The sequence below is a fragment of the Xenopus laevis genome, chromosome 9_10L (assembly GCF_017654675.1).
Source record: "Xenopus laevis strain J_2021 chromosome 9_10L, Xenopus_laevis_v10.1, whole genome shotgun sequence".
In the NCBI taxonomy this organism is placed as follows: Eukaryota; Metazoa; Chordata; class Amphibia; order Anura; family Pipidae; genus Xenopus; species Xenopus laevis.
Window position 1 is genome coordinate 75,769,164 of NC_054387.1, and position 25,667 is coordinate 75,794,830.

Below are 25,667 nucleotides of genomic sequence, written 5' to 3' on the forward strand. Positions count from 1 at the left end.
GTTGCACTATTTAATAAATCTTCTACTTATGTTTAGGGCTACCGTCCCCTAGAGAGGTGAACAAATACATTTATGACGAAAGAATTTGCTCCTTTTTTCTTCTGTTCTCTGCTCAGTTATATTAATCCTTTTTATTACACCTCTCCTGTATTCATTGCTAGACTGGCTAAATAATTTGGATTTTTATTTGACTATGCCACGTGTATAACTTCTGTGCTCTGAGCCCCTGCAAGATCCTCCTAATGCTTATTTCCAGCTCAGCACCATTACATCATTTGGCTCTTATTCCTATTGCATTTGGTGACAAGAAAATCTTTTAGAGTTTCCATAACAAAGAGACTAACTTGACAAGGTTTTGAAAAGCAAAGCCATCTGTCCACTGTTCAGTAAAAGAGGCTCCATGCCGGACTGTGGTGAAATGTCCCAGTCGTAATCTGTCCTGCATACTCTTCTCTCTACTTGCAAGCTTCTCCTGGGTGCTCTGTAACATATAAAGAATAGGGTTCCACAGATAAGGATTAGTTGCTACATTCAATTGCTTTCGTTAACACACCATCCACTGCATAAGACAAACAGAGAAAGAAAAGAAACCAAATATAAGGTGCACTGTAATGGAATAAATGCTAATATTTTTTGCGCAATTGCATTCATTATTTACTTACAATGGCTCAGTGGACATTGGCCCTCCATTGACTTAAATTGTAATCCCCTGGATCAAGCAGATAGTCTTGGGTTCAAAGGAGTATCTCTGAGAAACATTTATCCATTCAGGTCAATGGAGGAAACATTGATCCATGTGCCATTGAAAGGCACCAATCATAGTAAAATGGTTTCCCCTGACAGAGGTGCTGGCTAATCCAGTCTGCACTCCACCTGGTGGAAACCATATAATTGTTTTTTAAAAAAAGATCCCAGCAAGTGCTATGCCACCAGCACTGGGGAGGAGCACCCATGCATATGTGAATAGTGGCAGTCTCCCGACTCCTGGATTTATGGTAACGTCACAAAGGCCCAGGCCAGGGGCCTGTCTGCTCAATCCTCAGATTTGTAGAGCATGTATGCCATTGTCCACCATTGAAAGCAGAGGTACTTTAAATCCCAGAATCCATCACTCCTTGGACATGAAGTCCCAGGAATCTTAGAGTGAACATTAGTGACTAGGTATATCTGGATACAAAATAACCCCGACTGGAAATGTTGAATGAAGGAAAGCATTGTGGGATACAGCAGGAATCAGCCATAGCAAGCAGCTGTTCCCTGACACTTACCTTTTCAATAAGAAGTTTTTTGCTCATTGAGATGCACTTGTTTAATCTCTCTTTATACTTTTCAAGAATTTTTTGCTGTTCATCTATTTGTCGCCTAAGGTCACAGTTCGTCTGCAAAGATCAAAGACAAATATGATTAGTGCAAAAGACAAAATTCTAATAGAGTGCCCAATTTTCTAGAATGGTTAAAAAACAAAACAGAAAACCAAACTGGAAATACTTACTGTGTCAAAATTCAAGGCAGACAAAATCTCTATAAACCACTGTATTATTACTTTTAAAGTAGCCTAAAGTGGTACAACATCCCAGGATATATGCAAGTGTTCTGCTATCCATTGAGCTGATCTCCCTGGCCTAACTCACCAAGGACAGCTGCTAGACTGGTTGTTGCCTGCTTTCTCAAATGCAAGCGACAATATCTCAACCTCCTTAAAGGAGAACTAAACCATAAAAATGATTAGGGCTACAAATGCCATGTTTTATATACTGAACTTATTGCACCAGCCTAAAGTTTCAGCTTCTCAATAACAGCAATGGTCCAGGACTTCAAACTTGTCACAGGGGGTCAGCATCTTGGAAAGTGTCTGCGACAATCACATGCTCAGTGGGCTCTGAGCAGCTGTTGAGAAGATAAGCTTAATGGTTGTTGCAAATTATCAAGCAGAAAATGAGGATAGTCTGTAATAAAAAGTGATGCTGAATATTACATTATGATGCTAATTGCACTGTTCTGTGCTGCCATGTAGTAATTATTTGTATTTATTACTTCTCAGCCTTATATTGTGACATTTCTATTCTATGAGTACTGTATATTTTGAGTTGGTCCCTATGCTCAGTAAGTGACATCAGCACAGAGCATGTGCAGTGAATCAGCAGAAAAGATGGGGAGCTACTGGGGCATATTTGGAGACACAGATCTTTACTGCTAAAGGGCTGTGGTTGCCTTCGGCTGGTACAGAAGACAAAAATACAATGTACACCATTTCTAGCTTACTTCTTTAGTTTAACTTTCCTTGTCCTTTAAGGAACTTTAGTGATGAGACAAAGAGAACTCTAGTATATAGCTCAGTTTGCAAGCAACATAGTGTCATGTATTGCTTCCCACTCACTGCAATGTCAGTTGCCTAGTGCACTCATGGGTCAGGCAACTGCACCAAGCAGGCAATTGACACTGGAATAAGCAAGACACTAGTAAACTGGAATCCATAGTGTTGTTCAGCTTTGCAAGCGGTCCAGGCAACAGTCATTACAATGAAGGGGAAGAGTCAACACTCATAATAATATCCCCTTAATCTACCTATTTAGTTTGATCTTACTGTGTTTTTCAGCAAGAACATGTTTAAGGGGTTTGCCTAATGAAAGAAATGGCATTCTAACATCTAATCAATATAAAATCATAAATTTCTAGTGGTTTGTAAATTAGATGTAGATGACTGCAACTGAAAGCAGTGTTGGTCACTTACTATTGTCTGCCCTACTAGTTCTGAAACAATGCCACAGAAGCCAGCTGTGAAAAAGCATGCAGAGCATTTTGGGAAACAAAGTCTTTGCTGGAGAAGAGCGGACTTCTGCTACACTGTTCCAACAGTCAGAATCATCTGTGGAACTAGAAGTGAATGGACCCCACAATAAAAAAATTTGTGCTCCTATACATTGGGAAAAAGTTACATTTTCAATTAATCCACTTATAGTTTGCAGTCTCCAGTCAGAAGCAATGCTACTGCTAATGATCTTAGACTGTGCTAATACAAGATTGAACTTCCGGGGGCATAGGCAGGGCAGAGACATGGGAGATGTCCTTGTTCCTTGGTGACTTGCATATCAAGTGTATGTGCAGCAATGAAACAGTTAAGGTAAGCAGCACAAACAGGGATGGGAAACAAATGCTTGCCAGCATCACACAATTTGTGGCTCTGGTATAATTGGTAGACACACAGCACTGCTCCTCTGCACAAGTGAGCCAAGCACCAGCCATATATACTATATATACTAGACATGGCATCTCCATTCTATTTCTATGCAATCCTTTGTCTATTCACTGCAACCTTTATAGAACAGGCGGCACAGAGTTTATTTATAGAATAAGCATTCCATAAAATTCACAGAAGGCCGAGATTAGCAGCAGAAAGTGATAGAAGCAGCGATATTGCATTTAACCTCTGAGAGAGCAGCTATTAGTATATGACTAAAACCGTCAAGGGCATTTGGCAGCGCTGTGTTGCAAGCCATTATACAGTACTGCAGTGCTCTGTCTGGAGTATAACAAAAGAGACCAATGGCATAGGACAAGAGATGTTCCTTATTCATCTCATTCTGGAAGGGACTTATGTGTACAAGTATGCACTCGACTGCTTTACTGTACTAGTAGAAACATATCTATTTGTAGCACTGAGTCTTCAGCCAAGAATAAGTAAAGTGTGTCCCAAAGGATGATGCACTGCTTTAGCCTGGTCTGTGGCATGAGACCACCTTTCTGTAAATTGTATATTTAAGTCAATTTAGCAAGCATGTACAGCTAATCCAAGAGATTGTGCAAGTAAATGTTATTCTTTAAAGGGGCAGTTCACCTTTAAATTAACTTTTAGAATGATGTAGGCAGTGATAATCTGAGATCATTTGAAATTGGTCTTTTTTTAAAAAAAAAAATTATTACTGTGCAGCGACTCTCCAATTCAGAATTTGGTCAGTTATCAGGTTGCTAAAATTCAATATACCTGCTGTGGGTTTAATGAAAGACTGAAAAATTCATAGGAAAGGCACTGTATAGACAGCTAAATAATAAACAATGAAAATAGAAATTGTAGTCTCACAGAACATCCATAACAGAAACAGAAAATTCCATAAGGCCATGACAACATCAGTGCATTGACAAGGACTCTTCCCAAAATGTATCCATTTGCGACATATTCATTTGTTTGGGGTCGAAGGAGTAGGAGGATTGGATAAGAGGAAAACGTGTCTGGAAGGGCTTTGTTGGCAGCATGTCAGGCTTTGTATGGTCACTTTAAAAGGCACCTATCATTAAAAAATGTTTCCCTCACAGGAGTGTCAAGCTAAAATAGTTGGAACTCGGGTGGGGAAATGCCCCTGCAAGCGACAAGCCACCTGCACTTAGAGGGAGTTGCTGGTTCAGGTAGATAGGTTCCATGACATGCATACGCATCCTGGGTCTCTCATTATTCCCATGTGTGTGACATCATACGCATGCTCTAACAAGTGAAAACAGTGACACTATGCTTAGTGTCCCAACATGGCTGCCCACACTGGGAGATACAAAATATTGTTCCCCTTCCAGAGTGGGCTCTTCAAGATCTTCAACTTTCTATAGCCAAAGCCTTCTCAAAGCCTCCCCCCATTCTGATGATCCCCCTAATAAACCTAGTCAGCAATAAGTCAAGCAATCTGTACTTTTTTGCAGTACTATTACCAAAGATATAACTTGGAGAAGGAAATTATTATTCCAGAAGTCAAACTTTCTAAAATATATAAGAACTACTCTCCCCCTTGAGAAGCCTTCAGTAAGGAAGCAATATCATGCCTGACTGGAGCAGCTTACCCATCCAACCGAATCTGTGTGCAGTTTGTTCATGTCAAAAGGTTTGCATAAAGTTCACTATTAAATTTAAGCACATCCTGTCAGATATGCCCACTTAATTTTGCTGACCATTGTCCCACTGTCCTGTGGCAGTGAACCCAGTCAATACAGACCCTGATCTGTTTATTAGCATTTGCATAAATCAGGGGTAGGCAACCCTTGGCTCCGGAGTCTCATTCGGCTCTTCATCTTGCTTGCTGCGGCTCAGTCTTGCGGCTTTGCCGGTCACATCGTCTATACAGCCATTGCACCTGCTGGCGGCTTCTTGAGCGTGCGACCACAGTAAGCAAGCCAGCAAGTGCGAGGGCTGTATAGACGTCCCAAGAGTGAAAGGCAAGACCGAGCCGCAGCAAGATGATTCATCATGATCCTTACCGCGGTCACACACTCAAGACAAGAGAGAAGCCTCCAGAGTCCAGCTTCAGCAGGTGCGAGGGCTATAGACGTGGATGTGATGCATATTTTAATGACGTCTATAGCCCTCGCCTTTAAACAGATGAGAACACTAGCATTTAATAGAGCTATTCAGTTTTTAATTTATTTCAAAGTAGGCCTACACATACACAATGCATTTTTGTTTGTTGTATTTGGTTGTAACTGTTAAAATTAAAAAAAGGTTAAAACTTTTAAAAGTTTCTAAGCTGTGTTGTGTTTTGCGGCTCCAGACTATTTTACTTTAGTGGAAGAGGGGCAAAATAGCTCTTTTAATAGTAAAAGTTGCTGACCCCTGACATAAATGAAAAGATCGGGGAGGTGTTCATTAAATCCATTTGGCCCCAACATGCACCCACATATTCATCAGCTATGGGGGGGGGTGTCATTCAACACAAAACATTCCAAAAAAAAAAAATATGAATTAAACATTTTCAATTCATTTATTTTTAAATGTCCTTTGCTAATCACACCCTGTACTTGCTCTTTGAACACACAGTTGCCAGTGAGGTTGGTGATCATCATGTTAAGCCACATCATTATTGGCTCCCTGGCAGCCAGCCAGTCTATCTCTTCCATATCTGCCAGTCTTCTCTCCCATATCTGGCCACGTTTGACTACATCATATTTGGTGTCTGGTTCCCTGGTGATTGCCAACTAGAAAAGTGCACTCAGCATAAAAATGAGAACATCTTCCAGTGTACATACTACTGTACACCAACAATTGTCAAAGAGTCAGACAACAGATACAATATGGGTAAATATGGCGCCAGTCTGCCAACTCTTCTGTCTAGAGACCAAACTGAGATTTTTGAAACTGTGAAGATGCAGTGTACCTATCAAAAAATGCATGACGGGAAAGAAAATTTCATACATTTTTGAGTGAATTTGCAGACTTCTGCTCAGATGAACATGGGTCCAGATTACCCTAATTCCAAATATCTGATAATCTTGCAGGTGCATATTTGTATTACTTGGCAAATGGATTTAATGACCACCAGTGCAGATGCTTAATAAACAGGTCAAGGTCTGTTTTGCCCTGTTTAAATACCATAGAACAGTTGGGCAATGATCAGCCAATTAATTCAGCACATCTGACAGGCTGGATTTGGTCAGAGATGCCCTTTAAATATAGCTAGACAACAGACTTGGGGGGGGGGGCAGAATACTTTTATTACATGGTGTTAAGTGATGCTCTGGCCACAGCAAACAAATCAGAATGCTGTTTTATTACTTACCCTGAGCAAATCATCTATTCTTCCTTCTTTTTTTTCCAGGTCTTGGTTTTTATTACTTTCTAGAGTAGCTAATTTCAGCATTGTAAGATCCGTCTGGAAAGATAAAAATAGATATATTTTTACTTCACACAGACATTTGTTAAGACCCAGTACCGACATTCTTAAAGGGACTGAACACCAAATATCCAGGCAATAAACTCGCTAGAAAATCTGTAAACATGCTTGTTGCAATAAAAAGTTAGATATGAACATATAAAACTACTTAATGCCTTACATCACCATTGGGCCACCTGATCAGCTAATGAAAGCATACAGCTATGTTCCCCTTGATTGATGAAGGAGACTTGAGGTCTCACCTCACTGACAGCTAGGGAACATTTCTGCCTCCCTGACTTGTGCGAATACCAGCTGTACTGTTGTATTCATAATACAAACCCTGGAAAATTTCAGAAGCCTTCCACATATTACAGGTAACATGGCATGGCAAAAGTAATATGGTATGAGACTTATGTGATTACATACTATTAAAGTCTATCTTAAAACTGCATTTCTAGTTAGCTGCTGACTTCCACTAATGTGTGAATTCTTTCACTGACTGATTAAGGATGATGTCTTGGTCCCTACACCCTTTTTATGTCAAGCTAATATAAGCTTTTATAATAACATATAAACGTGTTGTCCTGGCAATAGGACAACAATTATTATGAATTGTAGTGTCGAAGAAGGTGCAGCAAGATGTTCAGACTCTAGACAGACGATAACTGAATATCAAGTCATTATGGTCTCCCAATCTTGTCGCTCCTCATCCCCCATACTCTCCCTAGTGTGCATATGTTACGTTACTTACCTGAACTAGTTTATATGATAACTGTTTTGTCTGGCTAAGTAGATGATCTCCAAAAGCTAATGCAGTGGGGGAAGGGCTGTTCTGTCGAGCCTAACAAAGGAAAAAGGCACGATATTAATGCAGTTATTCTGAAAATCTGTCCCTTTTGTGTGTTTGCCTTACTCTCGGCAAACCACTCTGACACCAAGATTTGGTGGAAATGTCAAAATGTCTAGCCCCATAGCAAATTTTAAAATTAGATATAAAAAAATCCATTTATTGTTTTGAAAAACGGATTTCAATGCAGGATTCTGCTGTAGTAGCACTATTAACTGATACATTTTGTAAAAAACATGTTTTTCCATGACAGTATCCCTTTAAGGCCAAGAAATAACTTGGTTACTGTATTCACAGCAGTTTGGTGGGTACCTGGATACCTAGCTAACCAATATGGTGGAAATATCACCAGGAGAGCAAATGAAGTGGCTTATGACGAAACATACACACCACGGTGAACTCATAAGCTATTTTGTGTGCTTCTCTGTTTGATATTTCATACACATGTTTAATAACTTTCATACAGCACGGGGTCTGCAGCCTGGTGAGAAGCCTAAAGTAAAAGAAAAGAAAAACAAAACTAACTGCAAAAACCTTTGGTGTCACTAAATGCTAATTCAGAGATAATTATTTGTGCCCTCTGGCTGGCAACTATGGGCTTATAACACAAATGGACAATTATGGTGAGTTATAAAGAAGACTGTATCCTAGCAGCCAATGAATAAGGCATCTTAGGCATGACTAGTTTGTTCATACAGTACATATAAGCCAATTAAAGTTTTGACTTCAGGCTGAGTCAGCAGTTTATTGGCCAATGTCTGGGTCCAGATTAGAGGTTAGAAAAGCAGCACACTGATGCCTGAAGGCTCTGCCTAGACTTCCATTATGAACCAACCATTAGCCTTGGAGGCAAACAATTGGCCTGAATTGGGTATTACAACAGATATCCATTACACAAACACATATGATAAATAAAAATTGTCCTTTAAAGTCCAGTGGTACAGTGATATACAATTGGGTAGAATGAGGAAAGACCCCAGAGTGTACAAAGATATTGGTTATAATCAACTTTAAGCTAATGAAAAACAATGTTTTAAAATGTCCTTGGATGTATAATAACACCAATGTATAAACACAATCAGATTCAAGCTCATGTTCCCCATGAAACACTGAGTAATATACTTAGGGGGTTATTTATTAAAGGGGAAGTCCAAAAAAAAACAACGAGCTTTTTGAAAATGAAACACAATTTCAAGTAACTATGCAATATACATCAATTAAAAAATATGCAGATTTCCGTGATTTTTAATAGTTTCTGACAGTTCCCTAATCCTAGCCCCCTGCTCTTCTGCTGATCTTTCTGACTACTTTGCTGAGCTGGCTGACTACAGTTACTTTGTATCAACAGCCATCTGTCCTCAGCCTGCATCCTCCAAACCCCACAATTCCCTGCACATGCGATTTCAAAAAGGAACAGAACATCAAAGTGCAATGCATTGTGGGCTATGTAGTTCCTGCATGCTGTCTGTAAGCTGTGGAAAAGTTGTTACAATTTGTAACATCAGTGTTTATTCCCGCCTTCCCTGCCAGGATTTCAAATGATGCAGAAAGCAATGAACTGTTAGCTGCAATTAGGCCGAACATCTAACTATTTTGGACTTTTCTAGCTAAAATTCAGCCTGTTCGTGAAAAAAACGAGCGATTCGCAGGAAAAAACTAAAAAAAAAAAATTGTATGATTCGGATTTTCACTTTATTTTTCCGTATTTGTCCTTGATCTGATTAAATCGTGCTTTTTAAATAATAAATAATGTCCAATAATGGATTTTAGTTTCGTCTGAATTTTTTTTAATTAGAATACTGAATGTGGATTTTGATAAATATTTCCCCCCCATGTCATGTGGCACCAGTAATGACGAGGTACTATGCGCCACATAATGATGCAGTGGCAAAATCTCATGAGAATTGCTGGCGCCATCTTGAAACAGCAGCATATTTCAGTCACGTGTGGTAGTTATCATTGGCATCAGTACTCACTAAACATATTTTGGTATTTACGCTGCCAATTCGATTTTTAAAAACACAGCATGAAAATGCCAGGTGGTGTTAGCCTTAACTGCCAATATATATTATAAACAAAAAAAGAAGACTGTGGGTCTCTGTGGACTGCTAAATTATGGGGAATGCAGTGTAACAGCATTGGCTCATGGCCATACTGGGTTATAAAGATGATAAAACACAAACAATAAACCAAAACAAAGGGACAAATTTAGTTGTCTGTCCCTGACTTAAATGTAAACAACAGCCTTTCAGATAAGGATCACTGATCTGGTTGTAAGCTTTATGAAACTATTGCTCTGACTCTAATCCTATTTGTAGAATTCCAGCCATAAGGCAAGTCAGGGCTGAGGGAAGGAAGGATGGAAGAAAGGATAGGGCCAAATAATTACTAGAAAATACACCTCCCATATAAATGCAAAAACTGGAACTGGAACTTATTTTCAGGCACAAAGAAAACCTTTTTACATTATGGAAGGCATGACTAGAGATTAAAAGAAGTAGTTGACACTGGGAAGAATTCTACTTACAGAGGATGAAGGAGTGGAATGTGAGTGTGAGTTCTGAGGAGACCGGATTGAGGGAGGCAGGCCTCTTACAGGACTGGAACCATTTCCAGCTTGGTACTATGAAGACAATCCAGAATGCACATTAGGCATGACATCAGTGAAATACAAAGTAATCTTTATATTCATTGGTGCGCAGTTTGTGTTTACACCACAGCTAGTTTTCGTACAATATTTAAAAACATAGACGTCATTGAGTTAAGACAAATATCCATTTTAATGATTAGCCACTCTACAATCAAACAATTAGAGGGATTATTTAAAAAAGAAAAGAGAAGACATACAAGCTTAAAGTGATTCAAACACCTCAAAATATGTTCTCCAACAGTCAGCGCAGAGCAGAAACCCCCATTCCTCTGCACATGTGGAGCAGAGACAGGGCTGCATAGATAAGCTTTAGTCCCTTGGGAGGGTTACATAGTTAAATTGGGTTGAAAAAAGACAAAGTCCATCAAGTCAACCCCTCCAAATGAAAACCCAGCACCCATACACACACCCCTCCCTACTTTTAATTAAATTCTATATACCCATACCTATACTAACTATAGGGCTTAGTATCACAATAGCCTTTGATATTATGTCTGTCCAATAAATCATCCAAGCCATTCTTAAAGGCATTAACTGAACCAGCCATCACAACATCACCCGGCAGTGCATTCCACAACCTCACTGTCCTGACTTTGAAGAACCCCCTATGTTACAGGCAAATAAACCCTTAATGTCAACTAAATTTGTCTAAAGAAAATATTAAGAATTTTATTAGTATTCCTTTTCCCCCCACTGGTTTTAAAGGCTCAGCTTGGAGTTTTAGCCTTGCCATAGTCTATTTTGCAGGCTGCTTTATTATTTATTATAGATTTATTATTGTGTTATAATCAAGGCTCACCATAAGAAGTAATTGAGGCATGACCAGTGGAATAACACATAGCAGGGTATTTTTTATATTGTATACAGAAACATTTGACCAGACTGGTTGTCAAAACAAGATTTCTTTTTTTAAGATAATGCATATGACAAGATAAACAAATCAAGTGTTTTTCTAAACACTTACGTCAAAATAATCACTTATTTTATGGCTGCGTCCCCCGCTGTTTTTTCCTAAAGATAAAAAAAAAAAAATGAAGATCCATTAAATCAATCTAGCCAGTACATAATGAAATCAACACTTTCAAGAAGGCTCAGAGCACTTCACTACACCTTAACCCAGAGCTTCCATTAGCACTGCCAATATCAATCCTTCATTTGCAGGCTAAAGTTAACAATTCTCAACTGTGAGATCCAAACACTTCTTAGGTACTTTGGGCGAATTTGTGCAAACCCCACCAATCCAGTATTCAGATGCAGGTGCAGTCAGTACTGCTTCAGTGAATCCCTACAAGGACAATGGGGGGGGGGGGGTTAAAAGCCAATGATATTTTAACTTTGAAGAAGGTGACTGACAGATCCAATCACAAACTGCTACTGATAACTCTAATATTAATCAGACGTATAATGTCAAAGTAGCAGCAAAGTCTTGGCCCCTCTGGAGAAAGGAGATGCAGTGGTGCATCTAAACATGCAGAGCAAAGCCAGAGATTGTAGTTGCATGATGTAGTCCAGTGATCCCCAACCAGTAGCTCGCGAGCAACATGTTGCTCACCAGCTCCTTGGATGTTGCTCCCAGTGGCCTCAAAGCAGGTGCTTATTTTTGAATTCCAGGCTTGGAGGAAAGTTTTGGTTGCATGAAAACCAGGCGCACTGTCAACTAGAGCCTCCTATAGTCTGCCAGTCCACACAGGGGCACCAAATAGTCAATTACAGCCCTTATTTGGCACCTCAGGAAGTTTTTGCATGCCTCTGTTGCTCCCCAACTCTCTTTTTTTTTTAACGTGGCTCACGGGGGAAAAAAGGTTGGGGACCCCTGATGTAGTCAGTGCATTACTCACACAATGCTCACAATTCTCCATCTTTACTGATGGAAGATCCACTGTTTAAAAATGAGTGATGTGTGCCAGAGTGGCAGTTAAAGAACCCAATGCCCTTAACGGATATAAATGCACCATATAAAAGCAGGCCTTTTTAAGGCAATAAAAATGAAGTGCACTGGAATAGCAATGAAACCACCCGAATGCCCTAAACTGATATAAATCTCTTATATAAAGAAGTGTCTCAGGTGTACGTGTACGAAAATGCAATTTGCATTCCTAGTTACCATCATGGCACAGCAGCTTTTTCCAGTATTGATTGGGATGAAAGGCTATGTTTGGAATTGCTTGCAAAAATAAAATCCGGTACTTAAAATAGAGAGCAGCTTTATTTTTGTTTGTTACCTTGACTGCTTTCACTCTGATTTTCTGCCTTCCTCTTTCTTCCTCTTGAATCTGGCTGCTTTTTTTCTGGAGTCTTGAAATAATGAACAGTAAAGATTACACTGCTGCATATCGTTGGACATAATAAAGGCAAATAATCTTATATGAATCTCTATATGAATACTCAGCTATTTCAATTCTTTGTAGGTAAAATGATTTCTCTCAGTCATCAAAACACTATTTCAAATGCAGGATGTTTGGCTAACCTAAATACTAGAGCAGTCAAAGCTCAGGTTCTTGAGTTTGCTTTGGCTGTGAACACTTGTCTTTCTTTACATTTACATTAAAGGGAATATATAGGGCCTATTAATTCAGCTGCTTACCACTGCTAGCTATTAATAGACAATTTCAGGATTTACAATGGATGGCATCAAATTACACATAAAGTGGAATACAGATCTTTATAAATGTGGAACTCACATTCTATCTTTATAATTAAGCCCCACAGTACCTGTCCATTTTGAAATCACCTTAATCATATCGACCATAAGAAATAATATGACTACTACTGTACACCTGGCATATTTCTGTGGTCTAAAAAATATCACATTGTAGTTTGGCCTCCTGTCATAGATAAATGGTAATCACCCAATACCAGCAGGGACTGTGAAAAAGCCCAAATTCACATTTGTGGCAGGGGGTTGCTATTCACCTAATGGCAGGCAGTCGAGTGGTGAGTTGCAGGGTGGCCTGAAATATGTTGGCCGCACAAGTGCCTGGTGTGCCATGGACCTAACATTTACCCCCTTACTAGAGCTCTCGACTGACCCTTTGTGATTGTTACAAATGAGCAAAAGGCAAGAACAGCCCAACCACACAAGGAAAATGGTATTGTTGTTCCCTGTCAGGTTGGGTGAGCTGCTGGCAGTTGAAGAACAGGGTAATGGGGCTTTCAGCCCACAAGTCAAGGATTTTGAGGAAGTGGGTTGACCACGAAACGCGTAAAAGCTATGGAGCTATTGGGCTCACTATGCTCTGTTAATTTTTAACTATTTTCTAAATAAACGGATGTTTTAAATTTGCTGGTGCTCCGTGATTTCAAGACTTGGCTGATGGACACGCGCTTCGGGAGCGTTTTTCTCACGTTGCAGCACAGCAGTTGCACATCGATGGGTCTGTGAGTGCTCCCTATTGTTTCCCCTTTTACAACCACAAGTCAAGGATTGGCTGGCATCATACAATGTAAATTGTCATAGAATGGTGCAAGGAAGGTTTTGGGGAAATCTAAAAGGGCCAATTCACCTTTCATTTAACTTTTTTTTTAATATGTTTTTATTTAATGCTTTAACAGTTACAAAAAAAAGGTAAAGTGAAGAAGAAGAGTAAAGATAGAAATAGTACATAGCTAAGCCATTGCGAGTCATATCAATTTATACGAATTGAACATTCAACCAAGTGTCCCATATTGCGTTGAACTTAGCTGGGCATCCTCTAGACAACTAAATCAACTTTTGTCATGAATTATTTTTTTACAGAGGGTAAATGCTGGAGCCATTGTAGATTTTCCAGGTCAACAAAATAGCTTTTTTTTCCACATAAAACAACATCTGGAGATAGCATAACCGTTGGTATGATGATAGTCCCAAATCTTCCAGCACTCCAAGTAAGCATACGTTTGGACACTCTCATTAATATACTTTAACACAGCAGACCAAAATTCCAAACCAGTTTGGTCTGGATGTATTAGCTCCCTAATAACTGTATTCAGCCGCCTTGAAATTATTTTGGTGAATAATTTCGCATTACAGTTTAGTAGCGAAATTCGGTAGGAGTCGCATGCCTCCAGTGGCTTCCCCTGTTTAAGTGTCAGGGTAATGTACGCAATCTGGGATGACTCAGGGATGGCGGTGGTGTCTCCAATATTGTTAAAGGACCAGTAACATATAAAAAATATTTTTTAAAAAATTTGTTTCTACTTAACGAGAAAAAACCACCAAGGCAGTTTTAACTTTAAATTCACAAAGTCTTTATAAAGAAATGACTTACCGATTCTCTGCTTGCGCTCCTCTTCAGAAACGGCGACAGGGTGACGATCCATCGTGCGGCGCTCGATTTCCCCATCCCTGGCTATCTCCTATAAAAGGCAGGGAGGAGAAATCGAGTGCCGCACGATGGATCGTCGACCCTGTCGCAGTTTCTGAAGAGGAGCGCAAGCAGAGAATCGGTAAGTAATTTCTTAATAAAGACTTTGTGAATTTAAAGTTAAAACTGTTCTGATATACTGCTTTCCTTTTTATCGCTGTCTGTGATATTCAATAAAGCATTTCTCTGGTTAAAAAAAAAAACTGTTCTGATGTTTTTTTTCGTTAAGTAGAATTTTTTTTTAAAATTATGTTACTGGTCTTTTAAACAGGGAACACTATTTGGGGGAGAGTACTTCAACGTGTGCCTTATACCACTCAATGGGGATGCAGTTATGGCCAGGAGCCGCCTTGATGGGGAGTGCTGAATGGCATATTTTATTTCATCTAAAGAAATGTCTTGGTCTAACCAGGCTGCCTGTTCCTGGGAAATTGAGGGGAGGTCAATATTGTCCAGAAATTCCTGGACTCCATCCAGGGAGTTAGAGGGTACTGAAGCATATATAATTTGATAGTATTTACCGAACTGATCTACAATTAAGTTGCGCTCTGTTACCAAGTTCCCCTCGCCTGTCCGTACACCTGATATCACAGTTCTGGGAGAGTCACTTTTAGGTAGTTTCGCCAGTAGCTTACCATTTTTCAGTTCTCGTTGGGAGTGCTTCTCAGTGAGCAGCAAATTCAACGGAGTTTGGCCAGCTGCCATGGTTTGTCTGTTACTCTCTGAGAAGTCTGCCACAAGAGTGGTCTCACAGGCATTGAGTTTTATCCGGTCTTCATTAAAATCAGCTTCCATATCCTTCCTAGCAGTTAGGATTAAGGAGATATAATTGGCCATCATAAAGGCTTTTGCAGCGTCCCACACAATCATTTCAGGAGCCGACCCCTCATTACTCTGCCAGTACTGTGACAGTGCTAAAGTGGATTCCTCAGGCACTTTAGGGTGGGCAATCCACTTAGGGGGAAGCCTCCAAAGGGCCCTACGACTCCCCAGGTCTTGGGCAATCTTAAGCCCTAGCTGGGAATGATCTGAGCAAGTTCTAGTGTTATAGTTAACAGAATCTACGCGTTGCAGAATTTCATCAGTGACCAAAGCCAAATCAATTCTGGACAAGGCCGATGTGGCAATTGTAAAGCACGAGAATTGAGAGGCTTGGGGATGCTTCCACCACCAGGCGTCAGTCAGCCCTGCTGCCTCTACCCAATGGGCAAAAAGTGGTGAGTTACTAGTATTGCGTTTAAGCCTGTCAATAGACGGGTCTGGTATCATGTTAAAGTCTCCAGCCCATATCGTAGGGACTTGTCCAAATTGTGCTATTTTTTGTAGAATATCATTAAGTACTTGTAAGTCTGCCGGTGGAGGCAGATATACATTCACCATTAAGTTTGGGAGGCCCTCAATTCATTGAACTTTTAGTATGTTACAGAATGGCCAATTCTTAGCAAAGTTTCAGTCATCTTGTATAGTTTTTTGATAATTTGCTTTCCTTTTCTGACTCTTTCCAGGTTTCAAATGGGGTCACTGACTGGTTTCTATAGTAATTTTTATACCAGCAACCAGATAGCAGTTGAAACTGGAAAGTTGCTGAACAAAAAGCTTAATAAATAAAAAATGAAGACCAGCTGCAAGAATAGTGCTCACTACATTAAACTAAAAGTAAATTTTGAAGATAATAACCCCCTTTAGTAAAGGCAGCGCAAAGGGTAAGGTTGTTTCCCTCAATTTTAGAAGAGTATCAGTATAATAATAAAAGTATAATAAGACAGCTCCCACAAGGTGATAGCAAAAAGAAAGGGAAATGGACAAAATCAATAGAAAAATAGAAATGAAAGAGAAAGGGAAATTGGCAAGAGAATACTAAAATGCAGAACACACTTTTTTCTTATTATTTTTTCGTTTTTTGGGTAATGGGTAGAAACCATCCAATTGGTATAAAGAAGTTAAAAATTTGCTCAAGTTTAAATCTCTGTTCTTTTTAAGATAATGCCCAAATTCAAAAGGGCACAAGCTGGATTTTCCATTTTACTTTAGTTGTTAACAATTTCGATACATAAAATGCCAATGCTGGTACTTATTTTTCAGATAAATCAACAGCAAAGGTATAAGAATACAGAGACACCACGAATGGCTAGCATTCATAGATTATAGGAGCATTATCAATGTTTTGGATAGGAGGAGGTATACTAAATATGCTCTGCGATCATAGTCACTGATTTCACAGACTAACCAGTAATAGAAAACACTTCAATGTAGGAGATGAGAAAACAGCATGAAGGCTTTAAAAATTTCCATGGAGTCCATGTGAAATACTAGAGTGACTAAGGAAAATATTCCTAAAAGAAAGAATAAGAACAAATCACACACGATCAGGGGAATATTTTTTCCCTGTCCCTTCCAAATGATTTAATGATAGCCTACTTAGGTTAAATACTCTAAACGCTTGTTCAATCAGTTAAAAGGGTCAGGCCATGTTTGCTTGCATGCGATTGGCTGTCCTCAACAGAATAGACTAGCTGGTCAGAACATAAAATAACAAGTAGAGTTGTGGGTTGATAAAAGCTTATTGGCCAGTGTATAGTGCCACCCAATGGGCTTGTCTGACCAATATCTGGGTGAAAATCAGCAAGATCAGCCAGACATGTTTGATTTTCATGTCGGATGGAGAACTAAACCTAGTATACCACTGATGTCCATAAGGAAATATCGCTACGATACTGGATACTTGCACTGTTGATGTGCACAGGCTAATCTCCCTATAGGCATGACTACATGTAAAAATTGAACACCTTACATTAAGGCTTAAGAGAGACAAAGCATTTTCTGTGTTTTGTAATCAGCATTTTTTCCCAGGAAACAGTTGTGAGATACAATGCCAAGAATTGCCTCTGAGAAAAGTTCACAGCAATAGCTTTGGTTATGAAACACATAAGAGATAATCACATAAAAAGCTGATACGCACATCTTAAGGTAATAGCAGCCTCTATGTCCCATAACTATGGAAACTCTTAGAGACTATACTCTTGTTCAAATCTGCACTATTTTCTTGAGAAAAGATAAAAACACCAATGTACCAATTTACCCTCAGCTTAAATAAACCCAAAGGCTAACCGATTTCTACAAATCCACTAAAAAGCCCATAACTATTAAGAAACTACCATATCTAAACCAACACGTTCATTTTAGGAAACAATTCTGTTCCGTTTTATGAGCTAAAAACATGTTATGGTTGTAGTTCAACATCAGGAACAGTGTCAAGGGCTATGCTACACTTAAGTACCATAAATGAGTAGAAAAATACCTTAAATGTTTTGCTGCTTTTCAAATAGTGCAAAGTTTTTATCAGCTACTGAGTCATATAATGACCTCCCTTATTTCTATGACACAGTAATACGTCCTTCATTGCAGATTGGCATGAGCATTCTTAATTTTTTTCTAACATGTTAAAGGGGTTGTTCGCCTTTGAGATAACTTTTAGTATGATGTAGAGTGTGATATTCTGAGACAATTTGAAATTTGTTTTAATTTTTTTTATTATTGAAGGTAATACATCTGGTAACTAGGGTCCAAATTAACCTAGCAACCATGCATTGATTTGAATAAGAGACTGGAATATGAATAGGAGAGTCCGAATAGAAGGATCGGTAATAAAAAGTAACAACAATACATTTGTAGCCTTACAGGGCATTTGATTTTTTTAGAAGGGAGTCAGCGACGCCCATTTGAAAGCTGCAAAAACTCAGAAGAAAACGGCAAACAACTATAAAACTATATAAAAAAAAAAATAATGAAAACCAATTGAAAAGTTGCTTAGAATTGACAGTTATATAACATAATAAAAGTTACCTTAAAGGTGAACCACCCCTTTAAAACCTTGCCAGAAACACTGGAAAGGGGGTTTGACACCCATATGACTGTTTACAGGAACCACTGAAAATATGTATGTTAAAAAAAACAGAAATAAACACAGAGAAAACATACCTCTGACTCTTTATCACTTAAAGAACCCAGACTTCCAAAACTGTGGTTTGAGCTCTCATTGTTTGATGCCTGTAATTAAAGAGAAACACATAAGCCCATACAATACAACAAAAATGAAACTAAATGTATATTTACATGATGTTTGTTTCCCCCCCGAAGAACAATCCAATGCAGTGTTTATTGCTAAAAATAATGCAAAGTCACCATTGTTATCTGGTAAGAGAGAGAGTCCTTTGGAACACCTGCCATTTCCTTTATCAACTGATACTCCAGTGGGTGAAAATTTTTTATTTAAAAGAAGAACTAAGGCTTAACTAAAGAAATAGGTACATTAACCTTTTGCCTGCCAGGCACATACGCTGTACGTGCTGGCAGGCAAGGGTTCATTCTTCCACGAACATACAATTAGCATTAGAATTTTATAACCAGCCCTGTAGCATCAGCAGGCAAACCTCATTTTCTGATGATGATTTGTGACAGCCCCTAAGCTTAGCTGCTCACTGAGCATGTGCAGTGCCACTGACCCTCCTAACAAAATCCATAATAGGAATATACTCTGCCAAATCCGAAGGCCTGAATAATTACCATTATAGAGATGTGGAATTGTTAGGCTGCTTCAATAAGTTCAGTATATAAATTTTGGCATTACTAGCCATATATTTTTTTAGCATTTAGTTCTACTTTAAGCAATAAACATGGCAAAAGACCTTTATGTTTGTCTATGAGTTTTCATGTGATTTTACAACAGAAAGAAAAAAGTTCCTGGGTGCAGATACAGAACAAATAGATATATAAAACTATGTAATAGAAAGCAATGTTACTAGTGTGCACAGTATAAGGTTAATATCATTCATGCAATCTTTTAATCAATATGATCAACTACCTATCATTACACTTTACCTGCCTTGCAGCTGTGCATTTATTTTGCGGGAGACTCACTATCCATAAATGTTAAATTAACATAAATCAAACTACATACTGTACATTTGTAAGTAGTGTATTTTTGTATGCAGGAATTAAACAACTTGATCCTGTCTCTCAGGGGGTTCTACTCATCATCATCATAACGTACTCATCATCATTTAATTATATGTATCGCAAGGAAGTTACATAGCACTTACATTAATATAACAAACAAGAGTCTAATAACAACAAACAAGGGTTACATCCGGAGGAACTCCAAATCCCTTACAAAATATTTGGCCAAATATCAGAACTCAAAGCCTAATTAACATATTCAAATAAAATAAAAATATTGCATAAACTGTAAACAGTTTGTCACAAGTTAAAGAGCACAATATTTCTTGAACAACATTCAAAGCTAGAGTGATCTCAAGATCTGCAGTTAAGATGGCCATAGAGGGGCCAATAAAAATTGCCGACAGACCAATTTGGCAGCTTATTGACCAGCCAGAGGTCGACTGGGCAGATTTAAAAATCCTGTTACATCGATGACCGCATCACTTCATTGATGTGGTCCTCGTAAAGACTACTTGCATTCCTGGTGTCCTAGGGCCCACGATCGAATAAGCCCAATAACACTAATCAGGGCAAGATCCAGTCGTCTGCATGTTTGATCTACACATGCCTATAGTTTAGTATAGTTAAGTGTTTTTTTGTTTGTACGAGTGCGTACTGACTACTAGCTATATATATATATATATATATATATATATATATATATATTTATATTCATTCATTACAAATTTTCATTAGTTATAATTTGTAATTGCTATTGAAAGCATTATCTGGCTGCCCCCTTGCTACTCTCTACACTGTTGAGTGTGTCAATTGAAACAATATAGCAAAAGCCAGCTAATTAAAGGCTCTTACACACAGCAAACCCTGTGAATTTTAACATGCATTTAAGATACAGTTTTGCGTGCCCTTAAATGCATGAGGTAACTATTTTATTATGTCTGGTTCTACCCACTCAGATCTGTGTTTTAGCATGTTCATAATGTATTAAAATATAGAAACATACGTTGAGCAACAACAAAAAAAAAACTACTTCATTTGCATTAACAAATAAGTTCAGTATATGTTTTAAAAATGCATTTCTATATATTCGCAGTCAGTATAAGAGCCTCTACAGACCTGTGAAGAAGAAAAGTGATAGAAAGCAGGCATCTGCTACACTGGTTTATGGTATCACATCTCACTGCTGAGGTGGAAAGCCAGAAATGTTGGCTAGGGCCAGACAGGGCAGAAATCAGCCTGCTGAAATCTGCAGGCTGATTTCAGCCCCTGACTACTAGCTGAATCCAGTGCAAACTGACTCTGCAGATTTTGTCACGAAATGCAAAGTCTTGCGCTTCTTCTCCGAAATCTGCAGGCTGTTCGCCCCTCGAGCCGACAAGAAAATGATTTATATAACATATGCACTACCCTGTATTAAGGACCTTTCATAATTTTTCCCTTCAAGCCACCTTTTGAAGTTCAATACTTGCTCAGCGCCCCAGATATAGGTTATAGGTATGTGAAAATGGTGTATCACCCATTTAAGGTTCACCTGAAACTCATCCAAATTAACCTTTAGGCAGGGCTTTGGGTGCATCGTAAAGGAGCATTCTTCAAAATTTCACCCTAACCTATATTTAGAAGGGGACTCCCAGCCATTGACAAACACCCTACATTATAGAATTGGAATTGTCAGATGGAGTTGCAGCATGCTATAGCTATTACGGTATCAAGCAACCAGTCGCACCAACAATATTATCGCCATTATTTGCTATGGAGTTCCATCAGGCTGACATGTGGCTAATCAATGCTCTTTATTAACTGGCCTAGTGCAGCTGACTGTACAAAGCAGTAGGTTAAGCCCTGAGCCATTAAATAACTCAAATAAGGACATAAGGAAGAGTGTTGTTTTAGCATGGCTGTACAGGCATAGGCACATTACTCATTCTGCTGGGCCATGCAAGCCCTACTTGGCAGATGGGCAGCAAAATGTGCAAAATCACCCTTCCACAGATTATGATGGTAATGGTTTTGAAATGCTCCTCGCAGGTTTTTGTAGCAATGATCACCTGACCAGTGACTGCACCAGCAGGGGATGGCAAATTACCCTGATACGCTATGGAAGGATATTTTTGAGTGTGGTAACAGCAAGTACACAAAATACACAATGTGCCCCAAACAAACAGCAGAATTGCAGTATGAGTGAGTACTTACTTTTGCTCCAACACTGCAGCTCCCTGTGCTTCCAGTGCTGCCACTTACTCCCCCTGTAAATCTAGCCTCCAACAATTCCTGCCGCCTGGGGTCCAAGCTATGGAGTTCATCCATGACACCTTAAAGAAAAATAAAACAGAAATTTAGCATTTCCTACTTATTTGCTTTTAATTTCTCATACTGAACATATTTTAAAGGAGGCATTTGTTTGTTTATTACATTTAATTCAGCAAAATATATACACTGGGCTCATGTGTAGGGCTTTATAACAACTCTATTTAATTTATTAAGGTTCCCTGGACTTGTGTAATGTCATGTATTTGCTGCAACATATACGTCCATGTAACTTTATCATTTCCCGCCATATGCAAATTAGGCAATGCTAGCGCATCTTCGCTTTGATTGCCGAAGTAACACTAGTGAAAATTCGCCAGTGTGTCCGGGATGTAACTTCACACTGTAGTGAGTTGGCGTTGTCCTAGCGTATTTAAGCCATGCGGAACCGTCGCTGGCGAATTTTCGCCAGTTAGGGAATTTGCCCCATAGGCAAAGCATATTTGAATATACAGGTAGGAGATACCATAAGGGCAATAACACAAGGTGCTATTTGTCGGCGCTACAAACCGCCAGAAAATACCCCACCATTGTCTCTGCTAAAACACTCAAATCGCTTAATCACTCAATTATGCCTTTCTTTGCATTTTTGAGAGATTACTTAAATTAAGTTTTAGCAGAGACAATTCTCAGTATTGTCTGCGCTGGGTAATTTTCTGACGTTCTGTAGCAGTGACAAACCACAGGTGACAAATAGCACCAGCTGATATTGCCCTAAGAGACTACAATAGGGTTTTGTTGTTGGGATTTTCATCTCCTTTAAATCGGCCCCACCAAGACCTCTCTGGTTCCTCTGACAGATCTATCGCTGTTTTATTCATAGACATATGTTTTTTGCAATATAGCACACAAGTGGGAATCTTAAAGTAAAGTAAACAAGGGTTACAGAATAAAATAGTAGTATTAGAGGTCACTGCTCTCAAGAGTTTACAATCCAAAGAAATGGAATTATGGACCTGAAATTAAATTATTAATAAAAGATGACACAAGCTATTAAATTGTCCAACAAGGTCTTATCAGAGATTAGCTTGTTCTAATGAGGATTACACTGAAACCTTCTACCTTTATAACTCTAAGCGTGTTTCATAGCAACATGGGTTCAGGTCATGTAACCCAGAGCAAGCACAAAACAAATGATTGTTTTCATTATTCTAATTGCTTACCAATAAAGAACACCTACTCATTAGCAGCTATATGTTGATGGTCCAGTACAAACTTTTGTCTATGTTATTACATAATCCTGAGTTTGTCCTGAATACATAAGCATCAATAGCTTCTGGGCTTGTCCATTCCCGCATGCTGCAGCCCCTGAGATTTGGGCATGGACACTGCATTGCCCAAGAAACTGGCTTGATGCAATTAAATTACAGCAATTATGAGGGTAAAGGCCAAAGAGATGCTTTGTACAAAAATGGGTACATTGCTACATGTACAGTTGCCAGTGACACTATCAAAAGGGGTCACTAACACTTTACATTGTATTTGCGAAGATACTGCGAATATTGCTGTCCCACATTTATTTATTTAGAGGCCAATTATTTACTATAGCAGGTGTTTGGACGTCAAAAAAAATAAAAAAAAATAAATAAAAAAAAGCCCAAAAAATCATCATCCAATAAGGTCGGTAAGACTCTCGAGTGGTGTGGGGGGAAAAAACTCCTCGAAGGCAAAATCCAGCAAACAGGCTTTTTTTTTTTAAACCACTTTCCCATCTTCATTAAAGTGGTTATTGACCATTTTTCCTTGTGCTACAGCGCAATATACATGGTTTTGGTGCCTATAAATTATATAGTGAATAAAGTACCCCCTCTTGTAAAATATAAGGATATTATAAGTTACCGAGGAGTTTCATGACCATATAAAAACACGAGGCCGAAGGCCGAGTGTTTTTATACAGGTCATGGAACTCCGAGGTAACTTATAATATCCTCATATTTTACAACTGGGGGTACTTTATTAATTATAATACACAAATTTTAGTGAGTCATGTGACAGAAATTACATCAGAACTCAGTTTATAACTGATGACATCACTACTCACCGTTTATAAGGATATAATTTACAAGATATTCACGGCTTTTGTGTATTATATAATACATATTTTTAGCTGATGTACAAATTAAAAAAAAAAAAAAAAATCCAAAAAAGCAGGTTTACCACAAGCCTTATTTATTGAGCTCATGTTGTATAAAGTGAATATAATCCTTTTCCAGTGCTATGCACAGAGAGAAAATAGTGAAGGAATAAGAAACAGACACTGACTAGGGATGGGCGAATTTTTAAAATGACGCCCATAGACTTGTATGGTGGTGGCGTGCCTCAAAAAAAAAAAGCCGCGACAATTTTTTTTGACGCCGATAAATTTTAATTGGCGTCTGCGACATTTCGCTGCCGGTGAATTGTTGGCGAAACAGGTCGAATTCACCCATCCCTAACACTGACTTCAACAGCAATTACATTTTTAACTTTTAATAAATGTATATTAGAAAGCTTCTCAAAATTAAAGTATTTCATTATGCAAATAAAACAGAAATTTTGAAAGTGGTTAAAATATCTTGTTAAAAAGTTATTTTGTAGCAATAGGTCTGATTTACATTACGATATATTTGTAGCGGACATACAACTTAAAAAAGAAAAACAAAACATATTTTACCCTAAGACTTTTTCATTGAGCTTTTTTTTTCATTTTTATTAAACTTTTAATAAACATATATTAGAAAGTTGCTTAAAATGACAGCCTTTCATTATGCAAAAAAAATAATAATTCTGAACTGCACCATGTAATATTTTCCAACACCATTCACTTAGCAGTGATTAAACAGTGACAGATAAAATATTGTAACAATAAATGGTGACCTGGATTCTCTCCAGGGAAAAGTTGGGTAATGAACCCTGTCTGAATAAGGGAGATGTAACAAAACCTCTGACTGGTCTCCTCCTATCCTTCTTCCCTCCTATGCCCGGATATTACAGAGTGCCTCCCCTCAATGTTCCACACCACCACAAACAAATGCACTAACTACTCCACCCACTTATTACAATAAATTGTTAGTAAGTTGAGTGGTCCATGTTTAAATCTAATCAAGGCCAAAGCTGGTATTTGTAAAGTAGGTGACATATCAAAGTTTGCATTTAATTCAATTAAGGGTGGTAGGCAAAGAAGGCATCATAAATGGTGGTGAGAGGGAGCATTGTATATTATTTGAGGTGTTCTTTGTTTCAAGGCACATCCGTCCAAACACACTATGGTCAGTTTTATCAGGAGCCTATTAATCAATCTAAATAGTTTCGGCTGTGTGGAGGGAAGTCAGAGTATCTAAAGGAAATCCAACTAGGCACAGGGAGAACATACAAACTCCATGGAATTCAGCTTAAAGGAACAGTTCAGTGCAAAAATAAAAACTGGTTAAATAGATAGGCTGTGCAAAATAAAAAATGTTTTTAATATAGTTAGTTAGCCAAAAATGTAATATATAAAGGCTGGAGTGAACAGATGTCTAATAAAACAGCCAGAATCCAACTTCCTGCTTTTCAGCTCTATAATTCTGAGTTAGTCAGCGACTTGAAGGGGGGCCACATGGGACATTTCTGTTCAGTGAGTTTGTAATTGATCCTCAGCATTCAGCTCAGATTCAAAAGCAACAGATATGACCCATGTGCCCCCCCCCCTCAAGTCTCTGCTTGGTTACTGCCTGGTAGCCAGGGTAACCAGTCAGTGTAAACCAAGAGAGCTGAAAAGGAGGAAGTAGTGTTCTGACTGACATGTTATACATCAAATCACTCCAGCCTTTATACATTACATTTTTGGCTAACTAACTATATTAGAAACATTTTTTATTTTGCACAGCCTATTTGCCCAGTTTTTCTTTTTACACTGAACAATTCCTTTAAGATCCCAGTGCTGCATGGCAGTAGTACCAACAACTGAGTTA

General features: G+C 38.6%; 1 protein-coding gene across 1 annotated transcript in view; it reads right to left on the reverse strand.

Moving 5' to 3' along the window:
• tlk1.L (tousled like kinase 1 L homeolog) overlaps positions 1–25,667 on the reverse strand; it is an 86,508-nt gene that overhangs the window by 17,931 nt on the left and 42,910 nt on the right. Inside the window, exons 2-10 of the mRNA XM_018235890.2 lie at positions 21,622–21,740; positions 18,448–18,516; positions 12,349–12,421; positions 11,091–11,137; positions 10,004–10,099; positions 7,381–7,470; positions 6,534–6,626; positions 1,269–1,379; positions 345–481 (exon numbers count right to left, since the gene is read on the reverse strand). Of these exons, the coding sequence (XP_018091379.1) occupies positions 345–481; positions 1,269–1,379; positions 6,534–6,626; positions 7,381–7,470; positions 10,004–10,099; positions 11,091–11,137; positions 12,349–12,421; positions 18,448–18,516; positions 21,622–21,735 (830 nt within the window). The 5' untranslated portion in view covers positions 21,736–21,740. The remainder of the gene's footprint in view (positions 1–344; positions 482–1,268; positions 1,380–6,533; positions 6,627–7,380; positions 7,471–10,003; positions 10,100–11,090; positions 11,138–12,348; positions 12,422–18,447; positions 18,517–21,621; positions 21,741–25,667) is intronic.